The sequence below is a fragment of the Bos taurus genome, chromosome 23 (assembly GCF_002263795.3).
Source record: "Bos taurus isolate L1 Dominette 01449 registration number 42190680 breed Hereford chromosome 23, ARS-UCD2.0, whole genome shotgun sequence".
NCBI classification, from domain to species: domain Eukaryota; kingdom Metazoa; phylum Chordata; class Mammalia; order Artiodactyla; family Bovidae; genus Bos; species Bos taurus.
Window position 1 is genome coordinate 37,720,503 of NC_037350.1, and position 15,663 is coordinate 37,736,165.

General features: G+C 48.0%; 1 protein-coding gene and 1 long non-coding RNA gene across 6 annotated transcripts in view; both read left to right on the plus strand.

The window, feature by feature from the left end:
* The first annotated feature begins 3,390 nt into the window (after positions 1–3,390).
* MBOAT1 (membrane bound O-acyltransferase domain containing 1) overlaps positions 3,391–15,663 on the plus strand; it is a 110,819-nt gene continuing 98,546 nt past the window's right edge. For 3 of the 5 annotated variants that reach the window (XM_024983699.2, XM_024983700.2, XM_024983702.2), the window contains exon 1: positions 3,393–3,678. In XM_024983699.2, coding sequence (XP_024839467.1) covers positions 3,592–3,678 — 87 coding nt within the window. In that variant the 5' untranslated portion in view covers positions 3,393–3,591. Of the gene's footprint in view, positions 3,679–15,663 lie in introns of all 5 variants that reach the window. The other 2 variants (NM_001192857.1, XM_059880422.1) reach the window with 2 other exon arrangements.
* LOC132343640 (uncharacterized) lies at positions 3,689–7,400 on the plus strand. The gene is made up of 2 exons (XR_009492570.1): positions 3,689–6,714; positions 7,110–7,400. It is a non-coding gene; the product is annotated as an uncharacterized lncRNA (long non-coding RNA).

Consider the following 15,663-nt stretch of genomic DNA (forward strand, 5'->3'; position numbering starts at 1 on the left):
AGGTGGATAAGCTAGCTGCAAGTTACCAGAAACTTCATATTTTCATGAACAAAAATGGAAATGATGATGACATAATAATAAAAGTGGTAACACCTGCCTTTTCAACCTCCTAGAGTTGGTGGGAGGATCAAAGGGGATGATATAAATGAATGTTCTCTGTGAATACAGAATATACACAAATATGTGGTATTATTAGCATGGCAATTTATTTTTATGTGGGTTATGTCATTTTAGATGGTTTAATTAGTGTTTGTGATAATTATTTTTTATTGAATCATAAGAGTCTATCTTCTTGAGGGGGTTATACCTTTGTAAATTTTGAGGATGATTTTAATTTAATTTTGTTGTTTATATTTGGCTGGGTCTGTGTTGGCATGAGACTGGTGTTGGATTTTCATCAGTCGATAGCATCAAGCTGCCTTCTTGAAACATGCCAGATTCTTTTTCAGGTCTTTTTTGTCTGGCCTTTAATTTCAGACCAGTCATCAGGATAAGTGCTGGGTCTTCTGGATGACTTCACATTCTGAGCATAGCTTCATAAAGGAGATTAAAAACTTGACCTTGATATCAAGCCTCATTTTACTGCAGATAGAAAACAGGTGAGACAAAGCGCCTGTAGCCTCACCCCAGCCACCTCGTTTTTGAACAGTAAATGCAGTGTTTTGCCCATAGGAATGACAAGCCTGCGGGGATGTGAGCAGGCCTCCTGATAGAGAGAGAAATGCTTTGTTTTAAGAGGCAAATGACAAATGACTGAGAGCCCAGGCTCTGGAATCAGACAGACATGTTTTATTCAACCTCCCTTAACACAATCAAGACACTTAAGCTCCCCAAACTTCAGTTTTCTCACTTGTAAAATAGAGATTATAATAACTACCACACGGGATATTGTCACTGGTAAATGAGAGAGCTTTTGTAGAGATATAACTAACATATAATAATTATTATGATGAATGTATGATTCACAGAGGATGGAAACAAAGGGGAAGGAAAAAAGAGTGTTAAGTCCATGGTGCATCTTAGAATCATAGCCCATCTTCCAGAACCCAAGTGAATTAACCTGTAGTATAACTGGGGCTTCCCTGGTGCCTCCTGCAATGCAGAAGATGTGGGTTCAATCCCTGGGTCAGGAAGATCCCTTGGAGAAGGGCAGGGCAACCCACTCTAGTATTCTGGCCTGGAGAATCCCACAAACAGAGGAGCCTGGCGTGCTACAGTCCATGGGGTCGCCAAGAGTTGGACACAACTGAGCACCAGCACCAGAGTACGTGTGCACACACACACACTGTACACAGAGCGACCACCACCACCACCAAGTGTTACTGATCCCTTCTCTTGATGCTGCGTCTCCTAGGAGTTCTTTGAGGATTAATTGTACTACAGTTATCAGTAGGACAGGATTATTAAGATTTAAGTTCTGTGATGTTTTGTTTTCAAGATCTAAGCATAGTTCCTGCCTTTTTAAGGGTAAATTTTAGACTAGATGATAATCTGTGTTTTGTTGAGAAGAAAATCCAGGTAGGGTTAATCTTCTGTTTTTAAACCTATGTCAATGTGAGGACTATTTTTTGAAGTCTGAAGAATATAGCTTTGTGGAGAACTATGAATGGTCTGAGGGTTTTCTTCATAAACACCACCCAAAGTGGCCTACTTTTCTTTTCTAGCAGTTCACATTTAAGTGATTTTTTTTTTTTTTTTGAGGTTTCAGACTCTTTCTGCCCTCAAATACTTCATGTAAGCTGTTGTCTTGCTGAAGATAAAAGGAACATTGTTTCAATTCTGGTCAGTTTCTAGAACTGTGTGATATTTAATAAGCCTGTCTAGCCTCATTGGGGCTTCCCAGGTGGCATTAATGGTAAAGAATCCACCTGCAATGCAGGAGGCTGGGGTTCAATCCCTGGGTTGGGAAGATCCCCTGGAGGAGGGCATGGCAACCCACTCCAGTATTCTTTGCCTGGAGAATCCCATGGACAGAGGAGCCTGGTGGGCTATAGTCCATAGGGTTGCAAAGAGTTGGATACGACTGAAGCGACTTAACACGCATACACACAGCCTCATTGATCCTCAAGCGTATGCCTGTGTGTTTGTGTGTGTGCACTGCGTGAGTGAAGGAGCGTGGTGATAGTGGCCGCCTATAAAATCTTCATGGGGACCAGGAGCGGTGGTTGGGACATGTTTTTTCCTCCTCAACAGAGGACAAGAGTTGAGAAACTCTGGCCTGACCATCTAAAATTCTGTGCAGCTTTTTGGTGATGAAACTCTTCCAGAAGGCCAGGGTGAGGCTGAGCCTTGGAGGGAAAGGTGTTAGGAGTGTCTGACAGGCCTTCAGTTGGATTTGAAGTTGAGGGTCACATGGAGGACAGTTAGTTCTGCTCTAGAGGGACTGCCCCCCTGTTTGGTTGGTCTCTCCACCAACTAATCCTTGGCTGGGTGGCTCAGTGCCCGTTCCCAGGTAAACTGCTAATGCAAAGTATTGAGCTTGGTTACCTGGTGAAGCCTGGGGATTGACACCAACTTTTTTTTTTTTCCTACCCATTTGATTTCAACACTGCTTTCCTGAAAGTCCAGCAAGCATTACAGCAGTTCCTGGAAAGAGCAAGACTTTTATGATTCTCAAAATCTCTGTATCAACTGAAAAAGTTTCCCAAGCACCAGTGATACACTTCTGGGGACAAAGGGGGCCAGGTAACCCCTTTTTAGAACCGGTGCTGGCAAAACAGTGATCAGAGAGTACACAGTATCGCAGTAGCATCGTTTCTTACAGGAGTGAAAAGAATTTACAGTCCGCGGGGGGCCGGACATCCAAGGTCAGAAGCTAGCAGTCCCAGTTTCTGAGCTTCTGCGACACAAACCCAGGGTGTAGGAAACTCTCCCCTTAAGGGGTGGGTGATGGGGCGCTGGCTGGGAGCATCGGGGTGTCCTTGGGTTTCCAGCCCCCGGCAGATGAACTCTTGGCCGCGGGGAAAGCACAGGAAACCTTCACCCGAGAGGGAACCGGGAGGGCGGGGGTGCTGAGACTGCGGCGGAACCAAAACAGGGTGTGGCCAGGGTGCTCCCGAGTTCTAGGCGCCCGCCTGGGTGACCCTGGAGGAGGTCGTTTTCGGGTGGCGGGGAGAGGACGGGGAACTCCGGAGAAGGAAGAGCATTGGCTCCTCCCGCCCCACCCCCGCCCGGGGCTGCGCAACGCCGGGCGCGGGGCAAGGCGGCGGCGCCCGTGGCAGCCTCTCCCGCCCCGCGCGGCCCGGGCAGGGCGGGCCGGGTGGCGCTCGGGGGGCCGGGCTCTGGTCCCCACTCAACCCTCCCTCCCCCCGCCTCCCGGGCCGTCCCGGGCGGCCGGGCCAATGAGCGGCGAGAGGAGGGGAGCGGGAAGCCGAGCGCGCTGGGCCGCGGCCCTCCTACCGCGCCCGTAGCCGCAGCGCAGAACGCCAAGTTTTGCGCCCCGAGACTTTGCGCCGCGTCTCGTCCTCCGGCTCGCAGCTCGGTGTCCCGGAGCCTGGCGGCCGCGCGCTACCCTCGGGACGGCCGCCCGCGCGCACTCGGGCAGGAGGACGCCGAGCCGGGGGCCGGGGCTGGGGGCGGCTCCTCCCGAAGATGCAGGATGGCAGCGGAGCCTACCGCACCACGGGCTCCACCTGTCTGCACCCGCTCAGCGAGCTCCTGGGCATCCCGCTGGACCAGGTAACTGCGGGCGGGCGGCCAGGCCGCGGCTGGGGCGTGAGCGCAGGCACCCTCCCCGAGCCGGAGCGGGAGGGAAGCCGGGGGAAGCGGGGAGGGGGATGTTATCTACCTCCCGTCCCCGCCCCCAAGCAGATTTCCCTGCTTCAGACTAGACAGGTGGAGTTTTGTTTGTTTGAGTTGATGTTTTTCTCCTGTAAGTATGTGTATACCCTGCACAGCAGGTTCGAATAAACTTTTTTTTTTTTTTGGTCTTGTTTGAAGTTTGGGGTTGCCTCCTTTCCTGTAAGCCAGTTCTAAAGCCTTCTGATAAATGAAATCGTGTTCCTTCTGTCATTGCACTCAAGTCTTCATTATTTTTAAGTTAGTTGAGCCTACTTAGAAAGTAAGCCTGAGTGATGTCTAAGCAGTAGTCTACCGTTTGGGGATGAGAGACCCGGGTTTTTCGGGCAGCGAGGCTTGGAAAATCGGGTTGACAGTTATTTTGGGCCGTGCGATCTCCATCCGCAAGGGAGGAGGGACACAGGATGCTGTGGTTTTCCGAGGGTTGTGGTTTATTCAGTCAGTCCGTCCTCGAGGGTCCAGGCTCCCTAGTAGGACAGGTTATTGGAAGAAGAGAGAGGCTGCTGCAGGTGTTTGGACGGAAACTGAAAATAGCAACAAACAGTAATTCCAGGTAAGAAATTTTTCTAAGCGTTGAGGCTCTTAACCCAGTTTTTTGGTCTCTCTAGATGCTACAGGCTAGATCTGCCCTGTGTTTAGTAGTGAGCCAGTAAATACACAGTTGACCCTTGAATAAGACAAATTTGAATTGCATGGATTCACTTATATGTGGATATTTTTCAATAGTAAGTACTACAGCGCTGTACCAGTACTGAAGCTGCTTAACTCTGCAGTCTAGGAACGGAGGATTCAAGAGGCTGTCTGTAAATTATAGGCAGATGAACACCTGTGTGGTTGAAGGGTCAGCTGTATGTTATTTAAATGGAATTGAGTAAGGCGTCCTGGAGGAGGGCCTGCATACTCCTGTTTCCTGCTGAGTTTTCACCCAGTTTTCTTCCTCTGCCTGTTCCGTAGTAGTGAATAGTAGTGAAGTCGCTCAGTTGTGTCCGACTCTGCGACCCCATGGACTGTAGCCTACCAGGCTCCTCTGCCCATGGGATTTTCCAGGCAGTAGTCCTGGAGTGGATTGCCATTTCCTTCTCCAGGGGATCTTCCCAACCCAGGGATCGAACCCTGGTCTCCCGCATTGTAGACAGATGCTTTCCCGTCTGAGCCACTGGGGAAGTCACCTGTTGCCTAGTGAACTTTAAAAATTCTTTCCTTCACACAAGAGCATACCTGCTGCACTTCCCACTCCCATTCCTTCAGCAATGAGGAAGTGAGAGCTGGATGTTTGCTTTACTCAGACTGTTTTCCGAGCCACCCTCTACCTGGCCCCCTTTGAGGCTTTGATTCAGAACTCCACCTGATCTGACAGTTGCCTTCTCATCAGTTGTGAAATCCCGAAGGTCAGGAGGGTTTTTTTCCAGCTGCCAGTGCCTGTTCTTGTAGTGAGGATGTAGTGACTGCCAGGGACCTGCAAAGGCAGCAATAGCAGCAAATTCTCTAGCCCTGAAATGAAATCTAACTCAGAGCCGAATTTCCTTTCTGGGGAGTTTGTTTCATACTTAACCCCTCTACCCTCCATCACAATTTAATTGCACTTTCCATTTGCAGCAGAACAGCACAACTAGAGAATAGAGGAATCCAGGGAGGGTGTTTTTTTTTGTATGGAAAGAGAGATTGTTAATAGATCCTGGAGATTGATGGCTAAGAGGTACCTAGGATGGATGTTATTAAGTGCCCTGTAACTGCCTCCACTCTCATCTTGAGTCTCCTGGATTTCTGGCAAAGGAATCCTGGTTTTAATTTATAAGAAAGAACAAAAGACTGAGAGGGGAGGGATTTGGGGGTACACTGAAGGAAAAATGTGGGCTTATAGACAAGGAAGGCACACCTGTGATCTCTTAGATCTTAGGGAGCCCTACTGCCCTTCAGTTGGGTCCAATCACAGTGACTCTTGGTGGAAGATACCCATAAAGGGCAGTACCCCAGCTGGCTTATTTAGGCCGAGGGAGAATCCCAAACCATAAACAATGTGGTTTGAGGCGAAACTGTGGCTTGAGGGTTTGGAAGCTTGATGTGTTTTTCTCCCTCACACTTTCAAGGGCCTTTTAGATGTTAGACTGACTTGCGGGTAATTCCTGGTCTGCCAGAAATCTTCCTTTGTGACCGTCAGCTGGTATTCTACCAACCTGGAGCCTTAGGGTCCTCACGTGTAATGTGGGAGATGGCAAAGGACCTACCTCTGGGAGTTGAGACATTTTATATAGATGTAAAGTGCCCTACGGTCCTTGTATCAGGCAGGGGCCTGGCAGGAGACAATTCAACTCAATGGCTTATAATGAAGAAACTTCCCTGAATTACTTAAGAGTTGTGGGTGGCACTATAGGAGCCAATAAAGGATGTTCATGTACCAAGACTGGGCGCTGAAGGGGAAAAGGGAGAAAGTCCTGTTGCTGGATGCAGGGGCGAAGCAGAGAACTTGGCCCTTCTGCTCCCCATCCCCTGACCTTTGCATCTCTTGCCATGGCCCCTGGTGGGTGGCTGGCCTAGAGCACCTAGGTGAAGTGGTCTGAGGGGCTTCTCCTGGGCCACAGAAAGGGGACGAGAAATGTGGAGCCAGCTCTGGAGGACAGTCCTAGGCTAAGAGCCCAGTCCTTGATATACATTTGCTCCTGGCCCATTAAAGAGTACCTTCTTATTGGCCTGCAATTTGCCAAGAATGATAAAACATATCTCAAGTTGCCCAAGTAGTGCCTCATATACCATTTAAAGGCGGCAGTGAATCCTCTCCTTAATGTTTTAGCATTTCACTTGTGTTTGTTAATTTCTGAATTGATTGCACTTGTGAGAATGTCTTTGGCTTCTAGGTCTCCCTGGGTCAAGTCGTTTATTATTTGCAACACCTGAGATATCTGCTGAGCATTCTGCTATGTGAGTGAAGAGCTCTGTTTTTCATCCGATTCTTTCATTTATCTGTTCTGTTAGCTCCTCGGGGGAGCCCATGTGCGTTGCAACTACACTCAGGAAAAGTCTCTAGTTTTAGCTTCTGGGGACTTTGACTAGCCTGGACTCCTCTGAAAGAGGTTAAATGCAAAATCATCTTATTTAATTAGAGACTTGGAGCCTAGCAGTCCAGATCCAGAGTATAGGAAATGGAGGATGTAGGGGCCTTCACAGGTGCCTCACACATGAGTTTGTTGAAAACTGTGTTTCTAGAATGAGTTCCTTTCTGTTGAGCAGATGTGGAGCTTGGGCAGGGAGCTTTTCTGTTTCTTATTTGCTTTTCTGTTTAAATCATCTGTTCATGCCCTCTCCACTCTGTTTAGGTTGTGGGCTATGACAAGATCCATCTTTAAACTGTCCCAGCCTTCGAATGGACTAGGACTCAACTAGTCCTAAATGGACTCAGCTACCAGAATGCTGACATTCCTAATGTGTGTGTCACTTGATCATATCCGAGGAGCTGTGCAAGAGGAGGAATTCCTGGCTTTAAGGACTTTGCAATTTGGGGAACTCTGAGTGCCAAGACTTATGTTTTTACCAACTGAAACCCCCCAAATTTGTCTGTATTTGCATAAAGTATCAATTCATTATTAAATTAGGATTCTTTGTCTGGATTTCAGTTTTTCCCCCTAATTGACATCAGCAGAAAAAAGGGGCAAAGGAAAAATAGACCAGGAGATAAGAATCTAGGAAGTGATTTCCGAGGTTAAAGCTGTCAAGGTTTAGGCCTCTTCCTATAGGCTTGTATTACAGTTTAAAAGGCTAGTGAAGACTAGCTCTCAAGGCCTGGCCTTCTCAACTCATGGTGATATGCGGGTATGATGCTCCTACCCGTGTCTCTGGTGGCTCAGATGGTAAAGAATCTGCCTGCAGGGCAGGAGACCAGGTTCAATCCCTGGGTTGGGAGGATCCCCTGGAGAAGGGAATGACTACCCATTCAGTATTCTTGCCTGGGAAATTCCACGGACAGAGGAGCCTGGCGGGTTACAGTCATGGGGTAGCAAAGAGTCTGACCCTGAAGCCTCTGACCATAAAGTTTCTCTACCTGCCTGGAGTTTTCAGTCACCTGGTTGGTTCCTTTGCCTGTCTGTGGAAAGCCCAACCCTCAATTCTTGTCTTATATAAGCCTTGCCCTTGGTTAAAGGCTTAACTCACATTCCACAGTCATTATTAAATATTTATTTCACACTTGTAATGCCAGGGACTTGGTCAGGTTGTAGTAATATAAGGATTAAGAAAAAAAGGTTTCTGTCCTAGAAGAGTTTATACACTTATAAAGGAGACAAAAGACCCACATAAATATTAATATACAAGTACTATGTCCTGATGAACCGGTGTAGGTGCTAATAGAGGTTTGCTGTTGTTCAGTCACTCAGTTATGTCCGACTCTTTGCGATCCATGGACTGTAGCACGCCAGGCTTCCCTGGCCTTCACTATCTCCTAGAGTTTGCTCAAACTCATGTCCATTGAGTGGGTGAGATCCAACCATCTCATCCTCTGTTGCCCTTCTCCTCCTGCCTTCAATCTTTCCAGCATCAGGATCTTTTCCAGTGAGTCAGCTCTTTGCATCAGGTGGCCAAAGTATTGGCGCTTCAGCATCAGTCCTTTCAATGCACATTCAGGGTTGATTTCCTTTAGGATTGAGGTTTACACGTGGTACCTTAGTGGAATGGAGATGGGAAAGCCACAGGACACTTTGGACTCCTGTAGAATTTACTGTTTACCTTTGACACCATTTGTATTTGACACTTAGTAAATGTTACTTTATTTTGTTAGCTGTCCTTCTACATTTGTGTGCTGAGTTTCAAACTAAAGTTTTCTTGAGGGTCAGGTTTTATTTCCCTTTGTATTCTAAACAAGTAATAAGTGAAAGTGAACGTCGCTCAGTCGTGTCCGACTCTTTGCGACCCCAGGGACTATACAGTCCATGGAATTCTCCAGGCCAGAATACTGGAGTGGGTTGCCGTTCCCGTCTCCAGGGGATTTTTCCAAACCAGGGATTGAACCCAGGTCTCCCACATTGCAGGCGGATTCTTTACCAGCTGAGCCACAGGAGAAGCCCAAACAAGTAGTAAGTACTCAACAAATGTTTATCATTAGTAACAGTATAGGCCCATGCTAATGGTGTATGTGATCAGATGTTGATATAGAGAATCTTGTTTTTCAAGTGGACAGTGGATGGGCCTTTGTGGGAAGAGGGCCTGCCACTGAACATCGCCCCTGTTGGTGGTGCCTCCAGGCTGTACCCTTGGGTTTCTGATTTGAACCATCTGCTCTCCACCCTAGGGCTTGACCCCATCTCAGGATGCATTTGGCAGGCCAGAAAACGTCGGTCCTGCAGAGAGCCACTTTCATTTATTTCTTTGGCCTCACTGGTTCCTGCAAGGCCAGATCTCCTCTCCCCACTCAATTTCCCTTTCATTGTCCGAGAGTGAAAATCATTGACTCCCAGGAGGAAGCTCATGAGGTTAGACCACAGATAGCAAATCTTGAGTTTCTGCCGTATTCCAGGAATTCTTGGAACCAAGTGAGGCTGGGATGATTCAAAAGTGAATAAAATTGGGCCCTTCCTCAAAAAACTCACTAGCGATTGGGGAGGGGTACACAGAAGTCAACTGGTGTTGCTTCTGTGCAGTGCCTGGGCCAGCAGCATCAGCCTTGAAACTTGTTAGAAATGTCCATTCTCTCTGCTTGGCACCCCGTCCACCGCTCTGCAGGGCAGACCCAGCCAGAGGGTGGTCTCATGAGCCCTCCTGGTGGTGCTGGGAGCAAGAAGTTTGAGAATCACTGCTGTGTACAGATAATTGGGATACAAATGAGTTTAGTGCAGTGGGGAGTCGGGTGAGGTTTGGTTGTCAGAGAGCATCTCACGGGTGGGGAGGAACATGAATTGGGTCTTGGAAGGACGAAGAAGTGTTTGTGTGGCAAGGTGGGTAGAAAGAACAGCACGTACAGAAACGGGGAAGTGTGAAACTGCACTTCATTTGAGGCGCTGAGCCCACTGAAGTGGCGGTGCGGCTGCGCTTGTGAAGACTGTGGGACCGTAGGTTGGGGAGGGGGGCGGGGGTTACATCACAGAGAAGCTGGAAGGCTCTGGTGAGGTGTCTGCACTTCATCCTGCGGACCAGGGGGCGGCAAGCTTTTTATATAAAGGACCGGACAGCAAACATCTTCAGCTTTGCAGGCAGTCTGTGGCATCCACGTCACTGTGCCTTTGTCACTTCAGAGCAGCCGTAGACAGTATGTAAATCACTGGGCCTGGCTGTGTTCTCCTGAAGCTTTATTTATGGGCACTGGAATTTGAATTTTATGTAATTTACATGGGTTGTGGCATTCCCTTCTTTTTTTTAAAAAAAAAAAAACTTATTTTTCGCCATGTTGGGTGTTCGTTGCTTCCTGTATGCTTTTCTCTAGTTGGGGGCTACTCTTCGTCATGGTGTGGGGGCTTCTCACTGCTGTGATTTCTCTTGTGGAGCTGGGCTCGAGGGCATTTGGGCTTCAGCAGTTGCAGCCCACAGGCTCAGTAGGTGTGGTTCTGGACTCCTGAGCACAGGTTCAGTAGTTGAATTGCATGGGCATAGTTGTTCCGTGGGATGTGGAATCTTCCCAGACCAGGGAATCAAACCTGTGTCCCCTGCATTGACAAGTGGATTTTTATCTGCTGTGCCACAAGGGAAAGTCCAAAATTCTCCTCTTTTGATTTTTTTTTTTTTACAACCCTTAAAAAAATGTAAAAACACATAGTTAACATGCAGGCCACACAAAAACAGGCAGGGGCTGGATTTGGCCCGAGGGCTGGAGTTTGAGATCCATGTCCTAGACTGATTTTCCTCCAATCTGGTGGATGGACCAGCATCCGAATCTACTGCCATGTATGCTTCTGGGAGTCGATTCAGGCCTAGTGAGTCCAAATACCTGTCCGAGTGAAGGGGCTGCCCAGGTGATTCTCCTGACAACAGAAGTTTAGAGGCACTGCTCACATCAAAGGGAAAGCGTTGAAGGGTTTAATGTGAAAGGATTTTCATCTTGTGAAGTGGGGTGGGAGGTCATGGCTGAGGGATGAAGGGATGGAAGTGAAGCCGGGGTTTTGAGGATGAGCGGATGTTTCAGGTGGTCTTTATAGGGGAGCAGAGAAGGAGCTGCCTGGGGTCAGTTGAATGGGTTGCTGGGTATAATCAACCCAACTGAAAGTCAAAAGTGTTAGGATTTGTGCCAGTCTGTGATTTTTCTCTTTCAGCAGCGCCTTCTCAGAGCAAAAGTGAAATAGACAGTTGGAAGGGAAAGTCGTTGAGACGTTAAGAAGTAAGGGTGTTGAGAGATGCTGACAAGTAGCTAGAGGTGGTGACAGTGAGAAGGGAAACATTAGGAGATTGGAGGGACTTTGAGGAGCAGGTGCTGGGGAAGTGAGAGAGCCAGGCGCCGGGGTATTCAAGTTGAAGATCCCTAACAAAGCTTCCCTGGGAGAAGGAATGGAAATTGATTCAGTTTAGCAAGCCCAGGAACTAGGGGGGTTTGAGGAATTGTCCTCCTAAACACTGAAGCTCCCCAGGTGCCCGGGGATGTGAGGCGTGGTACCTAAGCTCTCCAGGAATGTGGAGGTTGGTGGATGCTGACAACTAGGAGAGACCAGAGAGGGCATGACCAGCTCTGCTCTCAGGCTCTCGGCCAGCTGCTCTGCAGGGTGCATCCTACCCAGGGTTAGGAGGAGCCAGACTTGGGTCTGGAGGGGAGGTACTTCCTGGCTGGAAGGATGGTGCCTCTCTCGAAGGGTGTTAGGAGCTCTCCTACCCCCTTTATAGAAAGAGGCAGCAGCTGAGCCTGATGAGGGGAGCAGAACATACCTGCTGTGTTTTTTTGGTGGCTGCCACCCCCGTTCCCTCCAACAGCCCCATCCTAGGGGTCCAGTTCATAATTGGTGCTAATTAAACACTTTAAGAATTGATGCTTTCAAACTGTGGTGCTGGAGAACACTCTTGATTGTCCCTTGGACGGGAAGGAGATCAAACCAGTCAATCCTAAGAAAAATCAACCCTGGATACTCATTGGATGGACTGATGCTGTAGCTCTAATATTTTGGCCACCTGATGTGAAGAGCTGACTCACTGGAAAAAACCCTGATTCTGGGAAAGATTGGGCAGGAGGAGAAGGGGATGACAGAGGATGAGATAGTTGGATGGCATCACTGATTCAATGGACATGAACTTGGGCAAACTCCGGGAGATAGTGAGGGACAGGGGAGCCTGGCGTGCTGCAGTCCATGGGGTCAGGAAGAGTTGGACACGACTTAGTGACTGAACAACAACAGAACACTTCATGAATACAAGACCAAACAAAATGCACTCAAATGCTTTCTTAAAAAAGGCCATTTTAGAGTTCTTTCTATTCAGGCTAATAAATAAGGGCAGAGGTATTACTTTCACATGATTGGCTGATTTTACACACACTTAGGGCTTTTAGTCTGCAAGTGTATTGCTAAATGACAGGGGATGGTGGTGGAAGAAAAATGGTCCAGAGCAGCACTGGGGGAGTCTGGACAAGCAGTGACTTTCTTCTCTCTCCTTGCCCATGTGGTAGTAAAATGGGAAAGCAGACACTGGGGGCAGACAGCTCTCCCACCAGGCCGAGAGCTGAGGGAAGGAGCTGGGAAGACTCTGAGGTTTCCGGAGCGGAGCAGAGGTCAAAAGTGGGAGGGAGGTCAGTGGTGGGAACATGAATCATGGAAGCGGAGGAAGAAGTCCATAGCTGCAAGTGTGCACACCCTACAGGAGGCTGGGGATGAGAGGCAGGTTGCTCGGCAGGGCAGGGAAAGTGCCCCCTGGGGGCCCAGGGGCCTGGTAAGGCCATGGCCAGCAACTGACCCTAAGCCTTGCAGTCTTTCTTGGAGCTGCTCACAAAGAGAGTGGAAAGAGCCTTTGTGGTTCTGAAGAGATTGCTTTTGGGAGATGAAAGGCGGCTTTTAAAATAACCAGAGGCTCAGCGGCGAAGAATCCGCCTGCAATGCAAGAGACGCAGGTTCGCTCCTTGGGTCAGGAAGATCCCCTGGAGGAGGGCATGGCAACCCACTCCAGTACTGTTGCCTGGAGAATCCCATGGTTGGAGGAGCCTGGCGGGATACAGTCCATGGAGTCACAAAGAGCTGGACATGACTGAATTGACTTAGCGTGAGCATAATAAAACGGTGAGATGTATTGAGGGAAAGACTATATTATAAACCCCAAATTCCATATAATAAAGAGGACAGGGTGGGTGGCGTTGGGCAATGTTCCTTAGTCCAGCCCTGTGTGTGGGAGGAATGACGACTCTATCCTAAGGGACTCGGGTAGGTCCAGGGGGTACTGGCAGGAATGGCCAGTGCTGGCTGGTGTCACAGTCCGGTGGCCTGATTTGACCACCGTTGAAGGGGGGTGTGGCCATATGCTTTCTGGAATTTAAGGCAGAGGCCTGGTGGGTCCTGGAGCTTCTGCCTGCCTGTCATGGAACAAGATGTGTTTCTTCTTGACTTGGCCTCAGTTTACCTGTCTGCCCTAAAGACACCAGCAACTCCACATGCTGGATGCTTAAACAGGCTTACAGGTCTTCAGTGGGACTTCCCCAGTGGCTCAATGGAAAAGAATCTACCTGCAATGCAGGAGACGCAGGTTCGATCCCTGGGTCAGGAAGATCCCCTGGAGAAAGAAATGGCATCCCACTCGAGTATTCTTGCCTGGAGAATCCCGTGGATCCCGTGGACAGAGGAGCCTGGCGGGCTACAGTTCATAGCGTCGCAAAGAATCAGACATGACTGAAGCGACTAAGCACTCACCCGTCTTCAGTAACTTGCCTGCAGCCCTAGGGCTGGGCGAGGGCAGAGGCAGGACTTGAACCTGGGCCTCTGCAGGCTTTGCTGTAGTCACTTCCTTACATGCCAGCATGCTTTCCTGGGTTCTGTATAGTCAGCGCAGCAGACAGTGCTTTCCTGTGGCTCAGATCCCCTGTGTCTTTTACACCTTCCAGCTTCTGTTCACACTTCCCCTCTCGCAGGCAGTAGCCCTCATCCTGATGCTCATTTCCTGTTTCATCCCCTCCTGTCTGCTCTCTGTGACCCTGGCCTTGCTCTCCCCTCTTCCCTTATAGACTCCCCCTCCCCCAGGGCCAAATGACCCCCCTTTTATTTTCTTTGTTTCTCCACAGCACTCTCTCCATATCACATGTACCTCTTTTGCGGGGGGAAGGATTATGACAGTAATCCAAAGAGTTATGTTTATTGACTTTGTATATGCATATCTAAAGGAAATCAACCACCCTGAATGTTCATTTGGAGGACTGATGCTAAACTGAAGCTCCAATACTTTGGCCGCCTGATGCTAAGAGCCAGTTCATTGGAAAAGACCCTGATGCGGGGAAAGATTGAGGGCAGGAGAAGAAGGAGGCAACAGAGGATGAAATGGTTGGATGGCATCATCAACTCAATGGACGTGAGTTTGAGCAAACGCCAGGAGATAATGAAGGACAAAGAAGCCTGGCATGCTGCAGTCCATGGGGTCGCAAAGAGTGGGACGTGACTGAGCGACTGAACAACAATATGTGTTTCTACTGGTCTGCATATTGGTTCTGTGTGTCTGTTTCTGTCATTTTTAAATAGAAAATTCATAGTTGATTTGCAATATTGTATTAGTTTCAGCTGTACAGCAAAGTGACTCAGTTATATCTATTTTTCAGATTCTATTCCATTATAGGTTATTAAAAGATACTGAATATAGTTCCCTGTATTGTACAGTACATCCTTATTTCTTATCTGTTTTATGTATAGTTGTTTGTATCTGTTAATCGCATAATTTATCCCTCCCCACCCTTTCCCAATTGGTAACCATAAATGTTTTCTATGTGAGTCTGTTTCATTTTTTTGTATATAAATTCATTGGTATTATTTTTTAGATTCCACATATAAATGATATTATATAATATTTGTCTTTGACTTCACTTAGTAGGATATACTCTAGGTCCATCCAAGTGGCTGCAAATGGCAATATTTCATTCTTTCCTTACCTGGTGCCTCTTGTGTCTCAGATATTTCTTGGTGTTTCTGCCCTGCCTCGCTCTGAGAGGCTTCTTTCTGTAGTTGCTTATTGAACACTGGCTACCAAATATTGGGCTGGAAGAGGGATACAGAGATGAGCTAGGGCCTGTGCCTTCTAGCAGGCAGATTTATAAGCATGTGTAAACTCTTACAATGCAGTATGCTTAATTATTACAGAAAATGTGTGCGCCCAGGCCTCAGGACCCCTGGGCCTCTTCTGGGAAATGATGTGTGTGGGGAGTGTTCTTCCTGGGAGTTCCTGCTTTAGAAGCAGGAGCGAAAGTGCAGGGACGGGGCCGGGGGGACAGGCAGAATATGCCAGGAAGAGGAAACTGAGCAAAGGCACTGAGAAAAGATGAACTTTCTCTGTGGGCAGTGACTAAGGCTGAGTCGTGGTCATCTTGGTATGCTTAGGCGTGTGAAGTAAAAACTAAACACACTTGATTCCATTGTAGTGGAATTTTATTTACATATTTGCGTTGGAATGGATGACTAAGTGATGAGAAACCAAGGGGCCAGTTCCTTTAACCACTGGGTTAGGCCTACCTATTTCCTATTTGGACCCTGCATTTCAGATTGAATAGGCCTAATTTCTGATCGAAAGTTAATTAACAGCCCAGTTGCTGATAGTGAAATGTGAATCTTGGATTGTGTAAGTATAACATTCTCCATTCCTGTTTTCATTGTGTGAAGTTGATAGATCTATTACCCTAGATAGATCTATTACTATATGATATAGTAATATCATAAATGCAGATATTATCATCTTTTGGGGGGGGGTCAGAATGTTTCATGTTTGTGTGGACAATATGTAGAAATC